We start from the raw sequence: 24,302 nt of genomic DNA, 5'->3' as shown, positions 1-24,302 counted from the left end.
CCCACAACTGTACACCACTACCATAGCCCTTATGGGTGAAGGGGGGCACCTAGATGTGGGTACAGTGGGTTTTGGAGGGCTCGCTGTTTCCTCCACAAACGTAACAGGTAGGGGGGATGGGCCTGGGTCCTCCTGCCTGAAGTGCACTGCACACACTAAAACTGAAAGATATTTTTTGAGGGAGGGAGGGGGTTAGTGACCACTGGGGGAGCAAGGGGAGGTCATCCCCGATTCTCTCCGGTGGTCATCTGGTCATTTCGGGCACCTTTTTGTGCCTTGGTCGTAAGAAAAACATGACCAGGTAAAGTCATCCAAGTGTTCGTCAGGGACGCCCCTTTTTTTCCATTATGGGTCGAGGACGTCCATGTGTTAGGTACACCCAAGTCCTGCCTTCACTATGCCTCTGATACACCCCCTTGAACTTTGGCCATCCCTGTGACGGAAAGCAGTTGGGGATGTCCAAAATTGGCTTTCGATTATATCGATTTGGACGACCCTGGGAGAAGGACGCCCATCTTCTGATTTGTGTCGAAAGATGGGCGTCCTTCTCTTTCAAAAATGAGCCTGATAGTCTCCTTGCAGCTCTCGAGGACTGAACTTGGACAAGTCTGGGTTATACTCACTACAAATTAATAAAGGATTTTCTTATTTAAAAAAAAGGTATCAGAGGAGCGTTATTATAGCAGAATACAATTTTGGTCCATTTACCCATTCCATCGGACTCAAGAGTTTGTAGCCCTCTCTCATATTTCCCCTCAATGTCTCTTCTCCAAGCCTCTACCTGATTAGACTTTCTTCATATGGGAGCTCTTCCATCCTCTTTACCAATTTGCTCATCTTTCTCTGTACTTTTTATTTTTTCAATATCTTTTAAAGTTGGGAGTAATGCAACACAGCAGGGGTTCTCAACTCAGTCCTCGGGACACACTTAGCCAGTCAGGTTTTCAGGATAATCACAATGAATATGTATGAGATAAATCTGCATACAATGCAGGTAGGGCTTGCAAATCTGTCTCATGCTTATTTGTTGCGGGTATCCTGAAAACCTGCAGTGATGATATTATGAGATGTTACAAACAGTTCTTTTACTCCTCATTGTTGGAAGTGGCAGGATGCCAAAAGAGCATCCTTCAAAGAATGGAAAAAGAATCCAAATGAAGAAAATAAGAAGCAATATAAGCAGTGTCAAGCTAGATGCAAAGCATTGATCAAGAAGGCTAAAAGAGAATATGAAGAAAAACTTGCCATGGAGACAAAAACTCATAGTAACACCTTTTTCAGATACATCAGAAGCAGAAAGCTTATGAGGGAATCTGTGGGACCGTTAGATCATGAAGGAGCAAAAGGGGCACTCAGGGAGGACAGGGCCATAGTGGAGAGATTGAATGAATTCTTTGCTTCGGGCTTTATGGAAGAAGATGTGGGAGATCTACCTGTACCGGAAATGGTTTTCAAGGGTGACAATGCAGAGGAACTGAAAGAAATCTTGGTGAATTTGGAAGATGTACTGAGACAAATCAACAAGTTAAAGAGTGATAAATCACCTGGACCAGATGGTATACACCCCAGGTTACTGAAAGAACTCAAACATGAAATTGCTAATCTGTTGTTAGTGATCTAAAATGTGTCAAATTGTCCATAGTACCTGCAGTTTGGAGGGTGGCCAGTGTAACACCGATATTTAAAAAGGGCTTCAGGGGTAATCCTGGAAATTACAGAACGGTAAGCCTTATTTCAGTGCTGGGGAAAATAGTGGAAACTATTATAAAGAATAAAATTATGGAACACATAGACAAACATGGTTTCATGGGACAGAGTCAGCATGGGTTCAGTCAAGAAAAGTCTTGCCTCACCAATTTGCTTCATTTTTTTGAAGGCATAAATAAACATGTGGATAAAGGTGAGCTGGTTGATGTAGTGTATCTAGATTTTCAGAACGTTTTTGAGAAAGTTCCTCATGAGAGACTCCTGAGAAAATTAAAAAGTCATGGGATAGGAGGCAATGTTCTGTTGTGGATTAGGAACTGGTTATTGGATAGAAAACAGAGGATAGGGTTAAATGGACATTTTTCTCAATGGAGGAGGGTGAATAGTGGAGTGTCTCAGGGATCTGTACTGGGACCGGTGCTGTTTAACATATTTATAAATGATCTGGAACATGGAATGATAAGTGGGGTGATTAAATTTTGACACAAAACTATTCAAAGTTGTAAAAACACATGCAGATTGTGAAAAATTGCAAGAAGACCTTAGGAAATTGGAAGACTGGACATCCAAATGGCAGATGAAATTTAATGTGGACAAATGCAAAGTGATGCACATTGGGAAGAATAATCTGAATCATAGTTAACTGATGCTGGGGTCTGCCTTATGAGTCAGCACTCAAGAAAAAGATCTAGGTGTCATTGTAGACAGTATTCTAAAATTTTCTGCCCAGTAGGAATTATTAGGAAAGGGATGCAAATAAAGCCCAAGAATATTATAATGCCTCTGTATCGCCCTATGATGCAACCTCACTTTGAGTATTGCGTTCAAGCCTGGTCGCCATATCTCAAAAAAGATATAGCATAAATAGAAAAGGTTCAAAGAAGAGTGACCAAAATGATAAAGGGAATGGAACTCCTCCCATAAGAGAAAAGTCTAAAGAGCTTAGGGCTCTTCAGCTTGGAAAAGAGATGACTGAGGGGGGATACGATTGAGGTCTATAAAATTCTGAATGGTGTAGAATGAGTAAATGTGAATCGATTTGTCACTCTTTCAAAAAGTACAAGACTAGGGGACACTCAATGAAATTACATTAAATACTTTTAAAACAAATAGAAGGAAATATTTTTTCATGCAAAGAATAGTTAAGCTCTGGAACTCGCTGCTGGAGGATGTGGTAACAGAAGTTAGCGTATCTGGGTTTAAAAATGTTTTGGACAAGTTCCTGGAGGAAACGTCCATCGTCTGCCATTGAGATAGACATAGGGGAGGCCACTGCTTGTCCTGGGATTGGTAGCATGGCATGTTGCTACTAATTGGGTTTCTGCCAGGTACTTGTGACATGGGTTGGCCACTGTTAGAAGCAGGATACTGGGCTAGATGGACCATTGGTCTGACCCAGTATGACTATTCTTATGTTATGTACTCTGAATGAGGGCCCAATGCACAAAAGTCTCTATAAAAAACCATGTGCATTTAGAACCACAGTAGAAGTTACAGAGTTTGAAACAGCAAGTGGTGCTCAAAGGAAATCACATGCAAATGAGCTGCATGCAATTTCAGCAAGCAGCTCAGTAGGGACAGTGCCTAGCCCATGCGTAGAACTGTCATTCGCTAAATGTCTATGCTGTCAGGACTACATAGTCCAGCAATGGTGACAGTAACTTTGAATGAACAGTCCACACATAGGAGGTCGGTGGCCCAACTGTTTGGGGAGGCTAAAGGGGGCAGGGTTAGGGGTGGGGCCAGGGGCGAGGCTTACATCCATAATTGTCTGACAACACACAGAAAAAAATAAGTAAAAATAAAATAATCACAATTAATACCTTTTATTAAATTTAGATATTAGATATTGTAATAACTGTAATCCCGGTAGCAAACCTTCAGGGGGTGGTAGGCTCCCTTCAGCCGTCCACAAACAAAGTCCTTCCAGACAACACAGCTTTTAGTTCCAAACAGTTTATTTCCCCTCCTCCACAAATCTCAGTTCAAGGGGGTTAAAGTCCCATTCAGTTTCCAAAACAAAGCAACAAGAAAAAAACTTCCCTTTAAATCCAAGTTCTCCCCAGTTCAACAGCCTGGGTTTCAGTTTTAAAAGTCTTTCCGCTTGGGTGGTTGCAGAATGGCAGTACACTGCCCACAACACAGCTAATTGACTCATGTGACCACCCACTGCCTTCAGTCCCTGCAACTCTGCCCCAAAGTACAATTACAGTCCATGTCAACCGGCTCCTCCAAACCTGGTGTGCTGGTCCCTCCAGACTCTCCTTCCTCCAAGCACTCCATTAACTCTGCTTCTCTGCTAGGCTGTTGGTTGGAGACCTCCTCCCCCTCCCAGGTGGAAGGAATCTTGTACTGATTTCTAACCCAAGGGAATTGAGCTTTGTCATCCCTGCTCCCCCTTCTGGCCCTCGTCTGCCTTACTCTTTCCAGTCCTTTTCCCACTCCCTTCCACTTGGGGGCCATACCGGGTTTTGGGACCTACCCCCCCAATCCCTTCTCTCAGGGCCTTGTGGGGAATGTAGTCTGGCCCCATACCTCCTCCTGACCTGCTTAGACCCTCCAACCTCCTTGCAATATGTATCATATGTCAAAGAATAAAGTGGTTGCTCAAAGCATATACTAACCACAATCGCTCAACTGCAAAACACTATGCACAACTTTGTGCAAAAACACACTCATAACCTTACTGTACCATAAATATTACACTGGGCAGACCTAATACACCAATGTACCACCATACAGAAAATGCAGACCGTCAACAATATGAAACAAGGGATCATAATATCACAATTCTCATGTACAGCCACAAAACACCCTTTTAGGGTGAATAGTGTTCACAATGAGCTCCTTTTATTAACAACCATATGTAGATCCTTCAAAAGGTAGTGTGTCATGATTTAGCCTCTGCCTGTTTTTTTTTCCCTGGTCATATTGCCTTTCACATCCTTAATCACAAGGTATATTGAAGAGCCTTGGCTTATTACTGAAGTACAACAGGGACAAAGTAGAGAAGAAGCAAACTATTGAGCAAGTAACACCTACCAAAGTAGAAGCCGAAGCAAGGAGTCTAGGGAGAGCTCAGCTGATAAAGTGCTGGTGTCTGACATCAGCAGGGAGAAAGGGCACAGCCATAGGACAAGAGCAGGTGAAGGAGGAACCAGAAGACCAATAGGAGAGAAGCAAGGGAAGCCAGGCAGAGGAAGAGCAGACCCAGGTGGGTGGAAGAAAAGCAATCAAGGAGCCTGGAAGCCAGACAGAAAGAGAGCAGAGCCAGGTGCATGGAAGCAAAGCAATCAAGGGGCCTGCAGCCAGAGAACTACACACACATGGCTCGGGGCTGTGCCAGTCAAGTGTGCGTGCCGACGGGACCCCGCACAGCCCAAGGACGCCGCTTGCATTGAGGTAGGGGACATGACATTGTTTGACTCATATCATAATGCTACTGTTGTATAACATGTTTGCTAAATATATGTTGAGTTCAAGTTTTCCAAGTTTCCAAGTGTATTTACTACTGAATATCCTGCAGATCATATATAATATCTGAGCGGCTTACAAATCTAATATATTAGAAAGATATGGAAGAGAAAGAAATAGAAATAGAAAGGGGGGTGGGGTAGCAGTACAGGAAGGGAAGAAAATGGAACTACAATAAATGATAGGAAAGAAGGGATAGTAGGTATAATAGGTAGGGGTGGTTACACTGGCAAGCAGGCTCAGGTCAGGGGCAGTGTTACGATTTAGCCTATGTTTCATGTTCTCATTCATCTCGCCACCTGGTGGCTAGACATGGTGGCTGCTGTGGACTGACTACTTGCTGTTTTCCATGTTCCAGAAGATATTCAGATCCGGTCCGGATCTTCCAGCCATCCAGTTTGTCTTGGGGATTTTTTGGAACTTAGCAGCACCCTTACCTGGTGAACTCCCTTGTATGTTGCCTTTATTAACCACCTGGAAACTTTCTGCTTTGCCTTGCAACAGAGGTCCTCAGAGGAGTTTCCTTCTGTGAGAGTTTGTTGCAGTGCTTCTGAGTTATTTCCGGTTTCAGCTTTGACCCTGCTTGTCTCCTGGTTTATTCTACTGTCTGCTGCCTGCCAAAGACCCGGCTTGTCTCCTGGTTTATTCTACCGTCTGCTGCCTGCCAAAGACCTGGCTTGTCTCCTGATTTATTCTACCGTCTGCTGCCTGCCTAAGACCCGGCTTGTCTCCTGGTTTATTGTACTGCCTGTTGCCTGCCTAAAACCCAGCTTGTCCTGCTGTCTGCGGTTGGTCCTGGTTCCTGCTCGCCTGCCTTGCTGCCCATGTATATTCCTTTCCCCTCTGACCCTCAGTCCCTGTTCAGCCTAGCTGGTATCCAGTTCCTGCCCTGTCCAGTAAGTCCTGCCGGCCGCCTGCACCCAGGGGCTCAACTCCTGGGGAAGGGCAGTCAAGTGCAGGTGAAGTCTAGCTGTTTCTGTCAGAATTCTGCCTTGTCTCTGGTGTTTGGGTGGTTCTCCTGCCGCTGCCGGTTATCTGTAGTGATCCAAGGGCTCACCATTCCTGACAGTTGTGACAGCAAACTCATCAATTGGAGAAGGCATTTCAGAGAGGAAAGTTTTAAGATCGATTTTCTTCAGGTTTTATATTTCACAATGTGCTTGTTATTGGAGAAATTTTATGTTGCTATTGCTCAGTTGGCATGAGAATAAGAATTTTTTCTCTGTGTATTGCGACTTCCATGGAGAAATGTCCTAGTTATGCTCTACACCTGTTGAGGGGGGATGGGGGAGTTTGGGCTTCATGTTTAAATTTAACTAAGAATTGGTATACTGTGTCAGACTAAAGGACCGTGAGGGTCATGTATATAGTGTGTCAAAGGGACAGTGCTTGTACATGTAAGCCCCCTGGTTGAGGGTGCCTAGGCATATGCCTAGACACAGCCTGGAAGGTGAGATAAGGGGCACATAAGTTATTTGTTTGGTTGGACCAGGGCCGGGCCAACCTTAAGGCGGGAGGGTCAGGCAAGCTGGGCATCAGAAGAATTACAGACCATACCATGAAGTAATTAAAACTGGAACTTTACTGTACTCTCAATTGAAGCACAGGAACAGTGAAAAGCCATATCAAAACCCAACTTATATACACTTGGATATCCATTCCTCCCACTCACACTTCTTAAAAGTCAAGGCTACTCTGGGTAGGCTAATGGTATTCAGATAGTTGATAGTTACAGTTCACTGAGATGTTACATTTAGACAAGTTGATGGTCATACACATTGAACAAATACCTTTGCAGCTGTAGCCTGGTATAGTGTTTTTCCTTTTTTTTCTAAAAGTTTCCTCCACTCTTCCACAGATGTAGTGTCCCATAGAGGTGGTGTATAGGCTGTAATTATTGCTGAAGTGAAGCGAGAACAAATGTTAAACTTTGCCTGAATATCACTATGTAGTGGATGGGAGGGAGAGGGTGGTGGATCTTAGATACAGATTATGACTTTATGTAAAGATGAAGGTGAGAGGTTATATGAAACCAAATCTCTCACGGTCTTCTGTTAAATATGAGTAAATGGGAGAAAATGGGAATGGGAGGAATGGGGTTGGAGGGATGGGAAGGGGATGGGATAATTTGGGTTGTTGTAGTTATATAAAAATGAAGATCACTCTTGTTTTGGTTTTGGATTGCTTATTGTTTAATGTGAAGTCATCAATAAAACCTTTGAACTAAAAATATCATTATGTTCTTAAATTCTGAAGGTCACCGAGTCTCCCAAAGGAAGTAAACTTTTGGAGGAACTGCCTGGAGACAGAGTGAATGTGGCCATCCAGGTCCGTGGAGGACCTTCTAAACACAAAAGCACAGGCTGGGTTTTGGTAAGATACACTGGCATGCCTATCCTAACCTCTTAACCGACATTTAAGAACCAAGGGCCTGATATTCAATAAAAATAAAACTGAATATCACTAAAACTGCTTAAAAAAATAAATTATTGTAGCTCATTTTTCTACTGTTCTATACAATACAATACTACATGGCCAGGAGAAGTCAACTTAGACGCAAATATTTAATGTTGTTGACCGAACATGACCCAGCATTGTATATTCAGGTCTAATTTAGCCAGCAACAGTCAGTGCATAAAAAAATGCTGACTGCCCCTGGCTGAAGACTGACCAGTTGGTTGTCACAAGGATAGGCCCAACCAAAAGGGCTACTGCAAGGAAGTATATGAAAAGCAGTGGCCTAGGACTGTGAGTTTTATCCAAGTTCATATTTTCTCCCGCAACTTCCCTCTGAATAAATTCTGAGTTACCTACCGAGTGAGGCTGCTGAGCCATATTACCTGAAGCTGAAGAAACCAAACTGCCAGTCCCAAATTTGCCCAAGGTGCATGAATCTAAGGTTTCATTCTGACAGAGCTTCTACATGAGACCATGTTTCCCAATCCATGGGGCAATTGTCGTGTTTGCAAAGCTCTTCAAATATACTGTACAGTTTATTTGCCTTTATTAGTATATCGATGACATCTGTGCACTCATTATTTCCCTAGATTAATCCACTGACCAAGGAAGATGAAGGTGTTTACCAGTGTCAGGCTACCAATATGATTGGAGAAGCACATGCTGAAGGAACGATTAAAGTGACAGAGCAGAACAAGATCCAAAGAACTATTCATATATCATCAGATGACGAAATATGATTAGGTAATGTCAAAACACTAAACTCTGTTTACATATATTGATGCAAAGAATGAAATGACCTACCTGTAATAGTGACTTACTGAGATGGAATCAAGAAGACACAAAAAAACAGAGGCATTGTAGTCTGTAAAAACAGCATATTTGTAGCAAAGACCTAATAGACTGGTAAAATTTGGTTTCAAACTAAGGGCCCTATTTACTAATGCCCGTTAATGTACATTAACATGCTCTAATGCAATTTAACATACAATTCAAGATATGCTCAGCTTCTTCACATTAATCTAATTTTCTTAAAGATCAATAGGATCAAGGAATCATAGTAACATAGTAAATGAAATGACGGCAGAAAAAGACGTGCATGGTCCATCCATTCTGCCCTACAAGATAAACTCATATGTGCTACTTTTTGTGTATACCTTACCTTGATTTGTACCTGTCCTTTTCAGGGCACAGACCATGTAAGTCTGCCCAGCACTATCCCCGCCTCCCGCCACCGGCTCTGCCACCCAATCTCGGCTAAGCTCCTTAGGCTCCATTCTTTCTGAATAGGATTCCTTTATATTTATCCCACGCGTGTTTGAATTCTGTTACCGTTTTCATTTCCACCACCTCCCGCGGGAGGGCATTCCAAGCATCCACTAGTAGGATCTATCAGATCAGCGTACCTGCCCCTATTTGGCTGAATCATTCAATGAGCCAAGCATACGTTTCAGGGGTGGTAACACAATCCTCATTTAATCCTTATTATATTTTTAAATGATTTTTCATTAATATTTACTTTGCCATGAAGCCTAAGTCATGTATACAACATATCATTATGTCGAGGCCATTATACATATATATCAGTTTCAATTTCCTTTGTACTATACTATACTTTGCACTATATGTATATAGCGATCTTAAGATAATACTTAGCTTGCACTAAGCTTTCAATGCTGGAGACCAGATGTCACCGACATAGATCCATGTTTCGTGTTTCCATGCTGTTTCAAGGTAGTCTCCTATGAAAAATATAAATAATTCTTAACATGTAGCAGTATTACTATGTACCAAACCACATCTTGACCGCTACTAACCACGAGTGTTTGTAACAGACGGCGTCTAAGATGGCCGCCGATATTTTTCACCAAGGTTATATACCCAATCAGTTCTCACTTAGCGAGAGGCACCAATCGCAGCTCCAGGACAGAACAGCTGACCGGAGTTTAATCACTGAGGCAGTCTAGTATCGCCTAGCTAATTGTCTGGAAATGTTAGATAAGAGTTTGCCATTCAATTTCGCGATTAAGTCCATATGGTTCTTCTGTATTTAATGTAAAGATCCAGAATTGCTCCTTGAAATTTATAATTTTTTCAATGTCACCACCCTCCCACCCTTCTTTAATCTGATCAATAATACGTCATTGCAGATCTGATATTGAATGTTGACAGTCAACCTATTGTTGTACTAGTGGAGCCTCTAGCTTACTAGTGAGGATCCTTGATTTATGTTCTGTTAGTCTTATTTTTACTGGTCTCGTACTTCGTCCTACATAGACCTTCTTACAAGGACATTGAATAATATACACCACCATTTTGGTGGTACAATCCAAATCAATAGCTGATGTCATCTTGCGGCGCATTTGCGGATCAGTCCATATTGGTCCAGTTATTGAAGTTTGGCACCATTGACAATGCCCACAGTTCGTGTGAGACGCTGGTGTTTGTTGTCTCAATGGTCAGTAATGCTTTCTCCAGGATAATATTTCTCCTTTGTTATTGGCTTGTGTAAAAGCTATAAGAGGCTTTTCTTCAAACGATGCATCTATTTGCACAATATGCCAATGAGACATAATAATTTGTACAATATATTTGGCCAAAGAAGAGTATAGTAAAACACAAACTAGTCGATTTTGTTCTTCATGGTTTCTATAGTTCAAAAGTAATTCCCGCTGGGAGTACCGTGTTCTCAGATATACTTTCCGAATAATCTTTACAGGATACACACGTTCTAAAAATTTATCCATGAGGTTCCTAGCATGATATTTATAATCATCCAACGATGAGCAAAGTCTCCTCAGTCATAAAAGTTGACCTATTGGCAAATTGTTTTTCAAATGATAAGGGTGGAAGCTATTATAATGGAGCTAATTATTGCGATCTGTTTGCTTACAGTATAGTGATGTAACAATCACTCCATTTTGTTTTATTATATGGATATCCAAAAAATTAATATGATGTTGATTATATGTAGCTGTAAATGTTAAATTTTCATTCAAGGAGTTAATCCATTCAATAAACTCAAGAAGTTGTTCATATGTTCCTGTCCAGATGAAAAATATATCATCTAAGTATCTTTTCCAGATCTGTATATACGATTGAAAGAATGTAGAAGAATATATAAAAGATGTTTCAAATTTGCTCATATATAAGGTAGCTACCGAGGGAGCTAAAGTTGCCCCCATCGCTACACCATGCATTTGTTTAAAATATTTTCTATCGTACCAGAAGTAGTTAGATGTAATAACCAATTTTGATAGATCCATAAGAAAAGATGTAGAGATATGTGGAGTAGGACTCCTAGCGTTCAGAACAGTCTCAATTATATTTAGGGCTGAATCTTGAGGAATATTCGTATACAGGAAGGCCACATCTAGTGTAACTAGCCAAGATTCTTCAGAGATGTTGTTTAAGTCACTAACAGATAGCGAAATGGTTTTGCATGGGCGCAAACATGGGCGTCATTGGGTAGACCCGAAATAAAAGCGTCCAGAGTAAGGGGGAGGTCGTCTTTAGACCCATTAGCAATTGTGTGGAGTTGGAGAGTGGCGAGATCGTTGTTGGGAGAGCTGAATTGTTGGTTGCAGAGAAAGCTGAGTGTGTTGAGTACCTGTTACCTTTGTCTGTGTGCCCTAGTCGGAACGTTTTCTCCCTCACCTGCCTCGTTTCTGTTTTACCTGTTCACCTTTCCCTACCCCTTTCTAGCCCCCAAACCCCCATACTCCTTCCTCTTTCAGACCTTCCCTTCACCATTCACTGTTCCCACATTTATATTGTATTCCCTTACCTCCATTGGCGTAGCCAGGGGGGGTGCCAGGGGAGCGGCCGTTCCTCCAAATGGAGTTCTGCCTGCTCCGGCGCCTATTTTTTTCTCAATGTGTTGTATTGAAAATGTGCGCCAGCGCCGATGGAAGTCCGCTCTCGCTCCCCCTGCGTCGTCAACCTGGCTCCGCTTCTGCTTACCTCCGTTTGTCTCTGTGTTCCCTGTACTGCTGCAGCTGTGTGTTCGTGTTTGGCGAGTGAGATTCTGTGTGGTGCTGTTGTTTGACTACTACTACTTGCACTGGTGGGGAAATGGAGGCACTAAATTCACTGGCGGCTTACATGTTAGAGGAAGAGGCCACACACCGCAGGAGATACTCATGGCCCCGAGTGTTCAGGGCCCGCACCACCTTCCTAGACCTCACTGACCGGCAGTGTCTGACAAGGTACCGATTTGATAGGTCGACCATTCAGCAGCTTTGTGAGCAGCTGCAACCCCTCTTTCAGCCCCGGACCCGTAGGAATAACCCCGTCCCTGCCCACCTCAAAATCACTGCATCTCTCTCTGTTCTGGCCAGTGGGAGTTTCCAGTCTGTATTAGCTGTTAACACAGGTCTCACTCAGGCTTCTATTTCAAACTGTCTCACCCAGTTCTTGGATGTTTTCCTTACTCACACCTCTCACTACATCACTTTCCCCAGCACCCCCCCAGGCCCTGCACAACAACATGGCTGCCTTCTATGCTGTAGCTCACTTCTCCTCAGTCATAGGTGTGATTGACTGCACACATGTTGCATTGAGACCCCCCCTGGGCACGAGAGGCCACTTACAGAAACCGCAAAGCATTTCACTCCATGAACATGCAAGTGGTGTGTGACGCCCAGGGGGAGATCATAGATGTGTGTGCCCGCTACCCTGGCTTGACCCATGATGCATATGTACTGTAGCACTCGGCATCTTCCGTAGGTTTGAGCAAGGGGAGATCACCAGTGGATGGCTACTAGGTAAGTGCAGCATGGATCTACCCAAACTATACCTCCTCCACTGGGCAACCCTCAGCACTGTCTTCCTCCACAACCCACTATCCTAAACCCCCCCCCCCCCCCCCACAAGGTAGCCGCTCCAAACAATACACATTCATCTTTCTCATTGTGCTTCTCCCCAAAGGTGACCGAGGCTACCCACAGAGGACTTGGCTCATGACCCCAGTGGTGCACCCACAACCAGGGGGAGAAGAGACATACAACAGGAGACATCGGAGCACCTGGGGGATCATTGAGCGGACCTTTGGCCTACTGAAAAACCGTTTCCGCTGTCTGGAGCATTCTGGAGGGGAGCTCCTCTACAGCCCCCAAAAGGTGGCCAAGATCTTTGTGGCCTGCTGCATGTTACACAATTTGGCCCTGCGCAGAGGACAGGCCCTCCCAGAGGAGCCACAGCCACCAGAGAAGCAGGCCCCAGATGAGCAGGAAGAGGAGCCCCCTCCACCGCCCGCCCACAGAGCAGAGCTCACTGCTCACCAGCTTGGGGTCAGAACCAGACAAAGACTCATCGACACAAGTTTTCTGTGAGAGTAAGTGCACATTTATTTCTATAAATCACATAAGTAGTTACATAACACTCCCCACCACCACCACCACCACCACCCCACCCCCCCTCCCACCAACCCTCACCCTCCAGCATGTCTCATCACTTTCCCCGTCCCCTCCCCCATCCCCTCCTACCCCTCCCACGGTGTCCCTTTGCAGCTGGTGCTGCAGGGGAAGGCTGTTCAGACTCCTCTGATGGGCTGCTCCACTGTCCTCCTCTGTATCCACACAGCAGCCTGCTGCTTTGGCTGCCGTGTGGAAGTCCGGCCACCTTGTTGGCTGTAACTTGGACACAGGACCCAGAATGGGAGCTGGTGTGGTGGGTGCTGCACCAGTGGCTGGGGAGGCGGATGATCTCAAGGTCCTCCTCTTAGCCAGTGGTTGCTGGGCACTGGAGGAAGTGGAGGTCAGTTCTTGGTGCTGCCTCACGGCTGGAGTAGGCGCTGTGAGGTCAGGGTGCAGGCCCTTGATGCTATGCTCCAGCCGTTGGAGTTGCTGGAGCATAGCATGTTGGGCCTGGAGCACCTCCTGGTGGACTTGGCGCTGTGCCTGGAGCACCTCCTGGTGGGCTTGGCGCTGCGCCTGGAGTGCTTCCCGCTGCAGCTGTAATTTCTGCTGCCGGTACTCCTCCAAGTGCACATTGTGCCGCAGCAATTGAGTGGCCATCCACAGTAGTTGCCTCCTCTGGCGACGAGCTGCCCCCCTTTCTTCATCCTCTTCATCAGCAAAGGCTACAGGTGGTGGAGGGACAGCCTCTACTGCTGTGGTACTACTTTGGTGGGATTGCAGGCCACTAGGGCCAGCCTCATCAGAGTCATCACCTGTATAGCACAAGGGTGAGGAAGTGTGTTGGTGAAAATAACCCACTTTTGTCTTTCAGCATTCATATACATTGGCCCACACTTGATGACCCAGCAAAGAGATGGTGAGGAGGAATGGGATTGACACCGATGTGAAAGAGAGCCCCACAGGCAGCTGGGTAGAGGTGGTGGACGGACAGCCAAGAGAAGGACACCACTCACAAATTTGTGGACAAGCTGTTTGTTGTATATTTGTTAAAGTGAAGGACATTTGAGCATGTCTCATGTTACTACTGACTTGGTAGACTGCCTAGAACTGCTTTATGAACCAGATTACTGGCTCCTTAAGTTTCATGCATGTGGCCCACAGTGACTAGAGCACAGAGGTGTGGGAAGGAAATATGCATAGTTTGGTGATGGGAAAAGAGGAGGGAGTGGGGAAGGGCCCCAAAGTTGTACCACAGTAGTAACCTACACACACCATAGGAGCCAACTGTTAACAATTATTGGGGGTGCTAAGCCCAGTGGAAATAACCCCTCCCTGGACACATACATGATATTTTCTCAATATTGGGGGTGCTCAAGCACCCACAGAGTCTGCTCCTATGACACACATGAGTACTACCACTAATCAAATAGAGCTTGCAATGTAATTAAGATACACAGACAGAACAAGTAAGAGCTGGTGGTGGGAGGCGGGACTGGTAGTTGGGAGGCGGGGATAGTGCTGGGTAGACTTATACAGTCTGTGCCACAGCTGGTGGTGGGAGACGGGGTTGGTGGTTGGGAGGCGGGGATAGGGCTGGCCAGACTTATACGGTCTGTGCCCTGAAGAGGACAGTACAAATAAAAAAAGTAGCACTTGAATTTATCTTCTTGGGCAGACTGGATGGACCGTCCAGGTCTTTTTCTGCCGTCATCTACTATGTTACTATGTTACTATGTAAGGGAATTACTAAGGTGGGGATAGTGAGTAAGGGTACTGAGCAACTGAGTAGTGGTTAGGAGGTCAAGACAGCATCATAAAGGTGCGCTTTTAGTCTAGATATGAAGACAGTGAGAGACACACACTGCTGAAACTCCTCCCCCACCTCCCTCCTCCTGCCCCACCACTCCCCACCTCCCTCCTCCTGCCCCCCCCCCCCCCACTTGTGTAACACGTAGTGCAGCATAACAGATACCCCAGCTTCATAATGGTCAACCTACCTGAGCCCTCAGGCAGTGCAGAGGTGTCAAGGGACCCGATCCCGTGGATGCCCTCCTGGGGTAAGAGGGCGTGGACCATGCGCTCCATGGGGGTGAGGTTCGCGGTGTCATCTGCTGCGGAGTTGGCACCAGCCTTCCTCCTCACATCCCGCCTCAGCTTCCGCCACTTGCGCTTGCAGTCTTCGACGTCTCTCCCACAATGGAAGACTGCATTCAGGCGGCCCCTTACCGCCTCCCATTCATGCTGCTTTGTAGTTGCAGCCAGGTGCTGGCCTGTGGGAGCGAACAGATTGCTGTGTCGCTGCTCGATCTCCTGGACCAGTAGCTCCACTTCCCCATCACTAAAATTACCCTTGTGGGTCAGGGGCTGCCGTGGTGCCATGATATGAATAAGGTTCGAAAATACGGAGAACGCCTAAATACTCACCAGAGACGCCCATGTAGGAAGGGGATAGGCGGGCCTGACATGTGCGTACTAATTTCAATTATGCACAAAATCCCTAAACGTCCGCACCTACTCTAGCAATTTGGGCCATGTGATTTCGATTATGGGTGGAGAACTATGGGCGTTCACAGCTGCATACCCTTTATTGATGGCCCTTTAAAACGCCATTCTCTGTGCTTGCCTCTTTCCGTTTTTTCTGTACATTATGCGTTGGTATTTCAATGCGTTTTACCTTCTTTGTGTTTGCCACTGTATGTTTTAGTACACCTGTTTATTTTGGGGGTTCTTAATTTTGGCAGCGGCCACCACTTCCGTTTGCATTCTTCCACATCCCTTGAGCTGCTCCCTTACTGTCTCCCATTCTCTTTGCGTGGTTGTAGCAGCCAGTCTATGGGAGCGAAGAGATTGGTACAATGGCACCAAAGCAAGCGCCCACCGGTAAGGGTCATTTGACTGCTGCAGAAATCGAGTTACTGGTCCGGGAGATAAAAGACACACCAATCATGTACACAATCTTGAAACAGAAGTTCAAGGTAAGCTCATACTTCTCAGCCACTTCTTCTGTTTCTGCTCATGATCAAGGACTCTCCACTCACTGTATGTACTGTGCATTCAACTGTTACGTCTCTTTTCACCAGGTTGCTGCGCAGTGGTTGTAGCAGTGATGGTTGGAGACCATCAGGGCTGTACTGTGTGGTTTTGCCATAGGTCCTCAATGCTGTGCTCCAGCTGTTGTAGCTGCTGTACTGCTTCCCAGTAGGTTACATCCTTCTTTATGTGGTGAACCCCAGTCCCCATTTATGAAGTACCCACCCATTCTGAAGTGTGCTGGGAGGGGGAGGGGGGCTTAATATATGCAATGAATGTCTTTACCACATTATCAAACACAGTCCTACAATCCTTCATAGCTATGGAACAACAACATTTCTAACATGTAGCCTGCAAACTAGTTTCAAGGTGGCCACAGGTACTGCCTACTGAGCCCTGAAGTCATGGTGAGGGAGAGGGTTTGTGGTTACAGGTCCCAACCCAAATTACTTACAGATGGCTACAGCCTGGTGGCTGCAGTGGCCTAGTGGTTAGAGCACCAGCCTTGTAATCCAAAGATTGCTAGTTCAATTCCCACTGCTGCTCCTTGTGATCTTGGGCAAGTCACTTAACCCTCCATTGCCTCAGGTACAAAGTTAGAGCCATCCTGGGACAGAGAAATAACCAGAATACGTGAATGTAATTCACCTTGAGCTACTACTGAAAAATGTGAGCCAAATATTTTAAAACATATTTATGTCCCACTAGCCTGTGCCCTTCTGTACCTGTTGTATTATATTGCAATTGTGCTGAAGTAACCATCCATCTAATGTTTTTTCCATTGTTTTCCCTTTTGTCCTCATCACTATATACCATTGTTGATGCATTGAATGTGAAAAGATGACCCAGCTGCTTGTAGCTCCTTGGTGGCCACCACCAATGTGGTGTGGTTGTGGGTAAGGATGTCTGGTGATCAGAGAGCAAACATCGTCTATGTGCTACCTAGGGTTATCTGCAAGTTTCTACTTGGCAGATCACAAGTGCTAGACAACAAATCTATTATTTACAGCACTCTGTGCTGTGGGGCTCTATGGTAAGGGGGAGGGAGAGAGGCTGGATGGCCATTTGTGTTCCTCAACAGTAATGGCCACACAGCCTCCCCCCCCCCCCCCCCCCGCACATACGGCCATGCAGATTATCACAGATATGCATCAAATTTCTCTTTCACACTTCACATTTCATGCAATGCATATTGCTGCCTCCTCTCACATCAACACCAGCATTTGATAATATGTAATGCACAAGGTACAGACACACGCACCCTGTTATATGCAGTATAGAACACATATATTTATTGAAAAATGGGGACACAATTCCCCCCCCAAACCCTACAAATCCCCCCCAACCCTACAAATCCCCCCCCCAACCCTACAAATCCCCCCCAACCCCCCAAAGTCTTTCAAGGGCGGCCATGCCCTGTGTGTAGTGCCCTTTGTAGCAGGGTAATGAGCAGCACCAGAAGCACCCTCGGTGGCCTGTGGAGCTGCTCATTACCCTGCCTTATGGCTGCGAGCTCCTGCAGCACCTGGTTCTGGCCATCTACCAGCTGCTGCAGGAGGCGCAGGGCTGGAGCTGCAGGTGGTGAGGGCTCCTCCATAATGGCCTCATCGATTATAAGGACCCCCTCCTCCTCCTCCTGCTGGCCCTCCTCGGCCTCCTCCTCCTCCTCCGCCTGCTGGCCCTCCTCGGCCGCCTCCTCCTCCTCCGCCTGCTGGCCCTCCTCGGCCGCCTCCTCCTCCTGCTGCTGCTGGAGCCCTGTGTATGTAAAAGGAGTGTGGTTGAGATCAGCACATCCAACATGGCTTGCATAGTGCAGGAGCTGGGTGGCCTGAGGCTGGGGATGAGGAAAGGTGTGGTGAGGCGTGGCCTATACCCATGGGGACTGAGATGCATCAGATGACATGACAGGGAACCCTGGAAGCTGCGCTGACACAGAACACACAGGACATGTTGGCAGACCACACTCATTGGTGACCAGCATGTTAGCATTATGATATGTGACTAGGGTTTGCTGACCGGTTTTTGTTCTTTGTATTGTTTTTTTTTTTTTTTGGGGGGGGGGGGTTGCACATAATATGAGGCAATGACATCCACTTAAAGTAGGACCTCAGGCAGGACTACCAGGAAATAGTATCCACCCAACCCAGAAAGGGGGATACTAAAGTGAGGCATGTCATCTCATTCATCTCAGAGGAGGTTCGTTGGAACTTACAGCCACACTCATGGGAGGGCACCTGCAACCTGAGGCCTTGATCTGGGACAGAGGTGTTATGACTTACTAGTTGCCTATTAGCCACATGGAAACTGATATTCTACAGTACATCTGCATTATTCAATAAATACATTTACAAATGAGTACAAGTATCCTGTTTTTGATACTTACGCCGAGCCCTCAGGCGCTGTTGCACTGCCCTGATGATCTCCGGGCTCTCGCGGCGTACGCACCGGAACCTCCTGCGCAGGGACTCCAGGTCCCTGTGGATGCCGAATCTTCTGCAATATATAAGTTTGTACAGCAGGAGTCAGAGAATGGCCCTTCTTGCCTTCAGCACACAAATTCATTTGGAATTCAAATAGCACACACGCACACCGCTCATGGGGGGGGAGGGGGGTGACAATCCATTGGTACAGATGATGTCATAGAGATGGCCATGAGGCCAGAAAGTACCGTTTGTATGCATTATTGTAGGGATGTGGGAATGGTGTTCCTTTGTAGTACATACATGAGGGACTTAAAGGCCACTTAGTTATATTTAAACAAATGAGAGATCTGCATAAAAGACAATATTTATATTTATTTTTATTATTTTGACTTATGAAAACCACTTGTCCCTGAAACATGCTCAAAACAGAATAATCCATTTGTACAAAAGAGATGAGGTGAAGATATGATTCCATATGCCCCAATGAAAGGAGAGTTTCATTTTAATTCAATTTAATTTCAGTATATTCCTTCTTTATAATACCAGGCTTCCTAAGGCAGATTACAACAACAGTTAAGATGAACCCAAAATCTCCAGCCTGGAACTAGATAACTTGGCATCTCTGCAGGCTGATGCCAGGCCACAGAACATTATCAAATTTTTGGCCCTTTACTGTGATGAGGGTTGATCTGCATGTGACTGAGGTCAGAGATTCTGCTAGCATGTGGGTTTTTCCAATGGGACCTGTATTGCTGTAGTGTATATTCATTCTGCCTTTTTAAGGTACAGTTATTGGTATTTGTGTGTTCAGAATTGGTGTTAAGGTTTGCTACATAGGCTCTAAGAACCATCTTCATAAGACTTAGTGTTACTTTTAACAAAGAATCTGGCAGTGAAGGGATTTTGTATTGCCATTACCGAGATCCTACCAGAATTTGAATACATTTTTTTCTATGGATAACTCTAAGAGGAAACATCTTAGCTGTGGACTATGACAGATCTGTCAAGTAATTTTATGCCGATGTCCAATTTGCCATTTTAGAAAAGGTGGTTTTTAACACAATTTAATTATGCAATTACGTTTCTTATAAAGCAAAGTTTGAAAGATATGTGCCATTGCTGTAATTATTTTTACAGGATACTGTGATGTGTATTTAGATGTTTGCCATTATAGTAGACTTATGTCTTGTCAAGTTTAAGTGTTGCTTGTCCAGTAATTAATATGCAATTTTTTCTGTATGTTCTATACAAAATTAATCAGAAGATAGAAGAGACCTCTCCTAGGGGTGCCAGCTACAGCATACACTATTTAGCCAATAGCACATTTAAAGCTACCAATTACACAGGTATGCGTATACATACCTGCTGCTTTTCTGTCCATTTACAGACACAAAGATACTCTGAAGCTTTGGGTGTGCAATTGGTTGGGTGGTGTGTGCTTTTGTGAGAGGTTTCTTCTAGTGAAATGTTATGTTTGTAACAGTTGTAACCTACCTAGAATTGTGGGATAGTGCAGGATTGACATTTTTAAATTTATTTAAAAATTTCTGTGTTCTATAAAGTATGTATGTGGTTTATGTTGATGCAGGACATCTATTGGGCAGATAATTTTGTCATCAAGTGCACACTAAAGCATTATTTAGACTATCCCATAAAACACGACATGTACCTATATACATAGTGCCTACCCATATTAGCTCTGGGCCCATCCAAAATGTCAGATCTGGCTACTCCACTGGTTTAGTCACCTAATTAGTTTATTGTAGCCTGCCTAGCTGAAAGGTGGGATAGAATTTTTTTTTTTAAAGTTGCGGACATTAAGAGTGCACTGTGTATAGAACTGCAGTCTTTCAATTGAATGTTCCTGGGCTATTGATCGCCAAGAACTGCAGGGGCTGAATGGGGTGGAGGTACCATATTGTGTGATTCTAAGCCATTTCTTCTGTTCTAATTCTGGACAGTTCTGTGACTTCCTGGAGTTCTGTTTCCTGGAGAAAGAGGTGAAGGTCATCAAGAAGCTGGGAGACCACCTAACCAACCTGAGGAGGCTGAAGGCAGCAGAAGAGGGCATGGGAGAGTATCTCTTTGACAAACTGACCCTGAGTGAAGATGAAAGCTAGACAGCAGTTAATGCTCAGTAAAACTAATCTTTTTATTGTGAACAAAATAAAAAAAAAAAATCTGACCCAGCTGTCTTATTTCGCTGAAAAGGGATCTTGCTGAGTTGACTGAACTGTGGCAGGATCTCACCTGGAGTGCAACAATTTTGGGAGGACAGTACTGGGGGCTTCCGTAAGTTAATCTACAGAGTTCTGCACTATTGACTTGTGTTCCTGAGACAAGTCTTCTACTCTAACCCCACAACTCAAGGGCAGTGAGCCATAAGCAGGAGGGGAGGCTAGACTGGACAGAGCAGGCACTGTTTACAAACTAGCTCTTTTCTGACCAGCATGGAACAAATAGTTCAGGGGGTATTTCATGCATATTTCTAATTTATATTTGTGGTTACTGAAAATTCTATGGGACATACACAGGGTATTCTAATTCAGTATAGAATGAGTCCTAATCGTTATCAACAGGAGGTAGAGCCTAGTTCAGGATTTTAGCCTGCCTTTCAAATGCTGAAGATGTTAAATGTCAGATAAAACAAGGCTTTGCTTGAATGAGCTTACAATACTAAAAGGGAATACCTAAATGTGAGAAACAACCTACTTATCTCCAGTCAGTTATTTCAGAGATTACCTTCAGCTAATACCATTTCCTTGTCATCAAGCAGATGAAGCCATTACGTATGGGTTATGTCCATCAACCAGCAGGGGAGATAGAGAGCACTCAAACTTTCACAGTGCCCTCTTGGCCAGCTAGCTCCACTGCCTCTTCAGTATTCTCTATCTCCCTTAGCAGGGTGGCTGCAGCTTGTTCGAGCTCCAGAAAAATCTAACCGGGAGGTGGTTCCTGGCTTGCCAGTTGTTAACCGGGGTGTTGGAGGCTATAGCAGCTTCACTTTAAAGGCACATAGGTTAGCCCTTTCCCTGCCTTACCCATACCTCCGTGGATGTGGACATATTGCCTTGTTTTCCCTGTCCTTACCCACCAACAGTGGATGCAGGCATATAGGTTCGCCCTTTCCCTGCCTTTCCCACTCATCTGAGCCTCCGGAGTCTTCAATACCTCTGCTTTCCTCACAGCTTAAAAAAATAAAAATAAAAAGTCGCGTCGCGTTTTTAAACGCAGAGACGCTGGAACAGAGGTTTTTGACCTGATTTTCAGCAGGATCGTAGTTGTACACTAGATCCTTTGAGGTAAGAGTGTTTTCCAACTCCTCCGGGGTGGGCCCGCGATCGGGGCGATTTTGGCGCGAAACCGCCATTTTGGATTTTACCGCCGTTTTTCGACGATGGCTGCGGACAATGTAAAGCGCTGTTCCACTTGTGGCAAGCGCAAATCAGCAGCAGGGCTCTGTAAATCGTGCTGTATTGGCGTAGGAGCCGGCCCGAGCATGGCGAGCGATGTTTCTTCCCGCTCTGAGCTGGCAGCAGGCGCCATTTTGCTTACACCGCATGGCGCGGCCTCCGTGGACACGGAGAGACCTGAGCCGGGTGGGGCACCTCAAGATGAGGTTATTTCAGGAGTGGCTAGCACCGGACAGGATTTGGGTGCCCAGGGTGAGATTTTCTCCCCGGATTTTGTGCTTTTGCTGCATAAAGCATACATGATGAAAAGAGCCCTTCCTCAAGGGTCGCCTGAGGCTCCTCTGATTGCCCCCCCGATGGATTCTGGCCTGGGACTGCCCAGTGAGGCTTTTTTTCCCGGATGCTTGGCCTAAAGATAAGCGCAGAAGGGTTAATTCCCCTTCAGATTGTGGTGCACCTTTTTCCCCCCCGTGGTCGGGGTGTGAGGATTCGGAGAACTCTGACAGACGTTCTTGGTCTGAGGAACCAGAGTCAGGTGCGGATTTACCACAGGATCTGGATGATCCCTCCGCGGTGAGGATTTTCCACCGTGATGAGCTGCCAGCGCTTATTTCAGATACCCTGCAGGCCCTCTCGATTGAAGACCCTGACAGTGGCATGGCCTCCTCGGGTAATCCCAGGATGGCTAGTACCAAGAAAGCTGCTCGGGCCTTCCCTTTGCATGACTCCATCCTAGAGCTTGTTTCGGCTCAGTGGGCTGACCCCGAGGGACCTTTGAGAGTTTCCAGGGCTATGGGGCAGTTATACCCTCTGCGTGAGGGACATATGGCTCATTTTCAAATGCCTACAGTGGATGCCCTAGTCACTGCAGTGACAAAGAGAACTACCCTCCCTGTTGAAGGAGGTGTTGCCCTGAAGGATGTTCAAGACCGTAGGCTGGAAACAGCGTTGAAATGGTCCTTTGAAATTGCAGGTCTCACTGTTCGGGCGACTGCATGCAGCTGTTATGCTGTGAGAGCCTGCCTAGCTTGGCTGCAACAGGCAGTGGCTCAGCCCGGAGATGGAGCGGAGCCCTTCTTGGATGTGGCTCCGCGGATGGAGGTGGCCTTGTCCTTTCTGGCTGATGCCCTTTATGACCTTGTCAGAGCTTCGGCTAAACAAATGGCAGTAGCAGTGGCGGCTCGCCGTCGTCTGTGGCTACGACACTGGGCAGCGGACATGGCCTCTAAGCAAAGGTTGGTGAAGTTGCCTTTTCAAGGACTTCTCCTATTTGGTGAGGAGTTAGAGAAAATTGTGAAAGGCCTGGGTGATCCAAAACCCCAGCGCTTGCCCGAAGATAGGCAGAGGCCTTCCTCTAAGGGCCAGGCGGTCCACTCCTCGTACAGACCTCGCTTCCGTGAAGCTAGAAGGTACCGCCCGGGGCGTTCTGCTGGGTTCACTTCACTTGCCCGTGGTCAGCAGAGGAACTCCTTTAGTTCGGACAAGCGTTCCGCAGCTGGTGGCTCAAGACCAGGAGTTCAGGGGCGACCCTCTCAATGATGGTGCGCCGGCCCTCTCCTCGATGCCTGCCATCGGAGGACGGCTTTCCCTCTTTGTCGAGGAGTGGGCCAAGATTTCCTCAGATCAGTGGGTTCTGGACCTGATCAGAGATGGATACAGAATAGAATTCAACGCCCCAGTAAGAGACGTGTTTGTGGAGTCCCGATGCGGTTCTGCCGTCAACGGGCGGCGGTGGAGGAGACTTTACAAGGTCTGATTTAGTTAGGGGCAGTGACCCCGGTGCCTCCCGCCGAGCAAGGCTGCGGCCGATAGTCCATCTACTTTGTGGTGCCGCGAAAAGGTGGGTCCTTTCGCCCTATTCTGGACTTAAAAGAAGTGAACAAGTCCTTGAGAGTGCGGCATTTCCACATGGAATCCCTGCGCTCCGTCATTGCGGTGGTTCAGACAGGAGAGTTTCTCACGTCTCTAGACCTGAAAGAAGCTTACTTGCACATTCCGATTTGGCCCCCGCACCAGAAGTTTCTGAGGTTTGCGGTGTTGGGAAAACATTTCCAGTCCAGGGCCTTGCCTTTTGGCCTCGCCACAGCTCCCCGAACCTTTTCGAAGGTAATGGTGGTAGTAGCTGCTTTTCTCAGGCGAGAAGGTATCAGGGTTCACCCTTACCTAGACGACTGGCTCATCAGAGCAGACTCTGCAACAGAGAGCTTACAAGCTACAGCCAGAGTGGTCTCAGTACTGCAATCTCTAGGCTGGGTCGTCAATATGGCCAAAAGTCACCTGTCCCCTTCACAATCTCTAGAGTTTTTGGGGGCCAGGTTCGACACAGTCTCGGGCTATGTGTTCCTACCCGAGCTAAGGCGGTGCAAGCTTCAGAATCAGGTCCGTCTGCTCCTGAGGATGCCCCGCCCGCGAGCTTGGGACATTGTCCAGCTGCTGGG

The 24,302-nt window shown here is 46.1% G+C and overlaps 2 protein-coding genes and 1 pseudogene across 2 annotated transcripts in view; all 3 read left to right on the top strand.

Moving 5' to 3' along the window:
• The window catches only part of IGFBPL1 (insulin like growth factor binding protein like 1), an 84,733-nt gene extending 63,530 nt beyond the window's left edge, over nt 1–21,203 (top strand). Inside the window, exons 3-5 of the mRNA XM_030194432.1 lie at nt 7,438–7,554; nt 8,229–8,382; nt 20,413–21,203. Coding sequence (XP_030050292.1) covers nt 7,438–7,554; nt 8,229–8,378 — 267 coding nt within the window. The 3' untranslated portion in view covers nt 8,379–8,382; nt 20,413–21,203. The remainder of the gene's footprint in view (nt 1–7,437; nt 7,555–8,228; nt 8,383–20,412) is intronic.
• The window catches only part of LOC115463701, a 750,344-nt pseudogene that overhangs the window by 622,374 nt on the left and 103,668 nt on the right, over nt 1–24,302 (top strand).
• LOC115463714 (zinc finger protein 398-like) overlaps nt 1–24,302 on the top strand; it is a 338,371-nt gene that overhangs the window by 232,035 nt on the left and 82,034 nt on the right. The gene's annotated exons all lie outside the window — the stretch shown is intronic.

The sequence above is a fragment of the Microcaecilia unicolor genome, chromosome 2 (assembly GCF_901765095.1).
Source record: "Microcaecilia unicolor chromosome 2, aMicUni1.1, whole genome shotgun sequence".
Lineage (NCBI taxonomy): Eukaryota > Metazoa > Chordata > Amphibia > Gymnophiona > Siphonopidae > Microcaecilia > Microcaecilia unicolor.
Note: the sequence above shows the minus strand (reverse complement) of the source record. Positions and strands in the feature narration are given on the sequence as shown.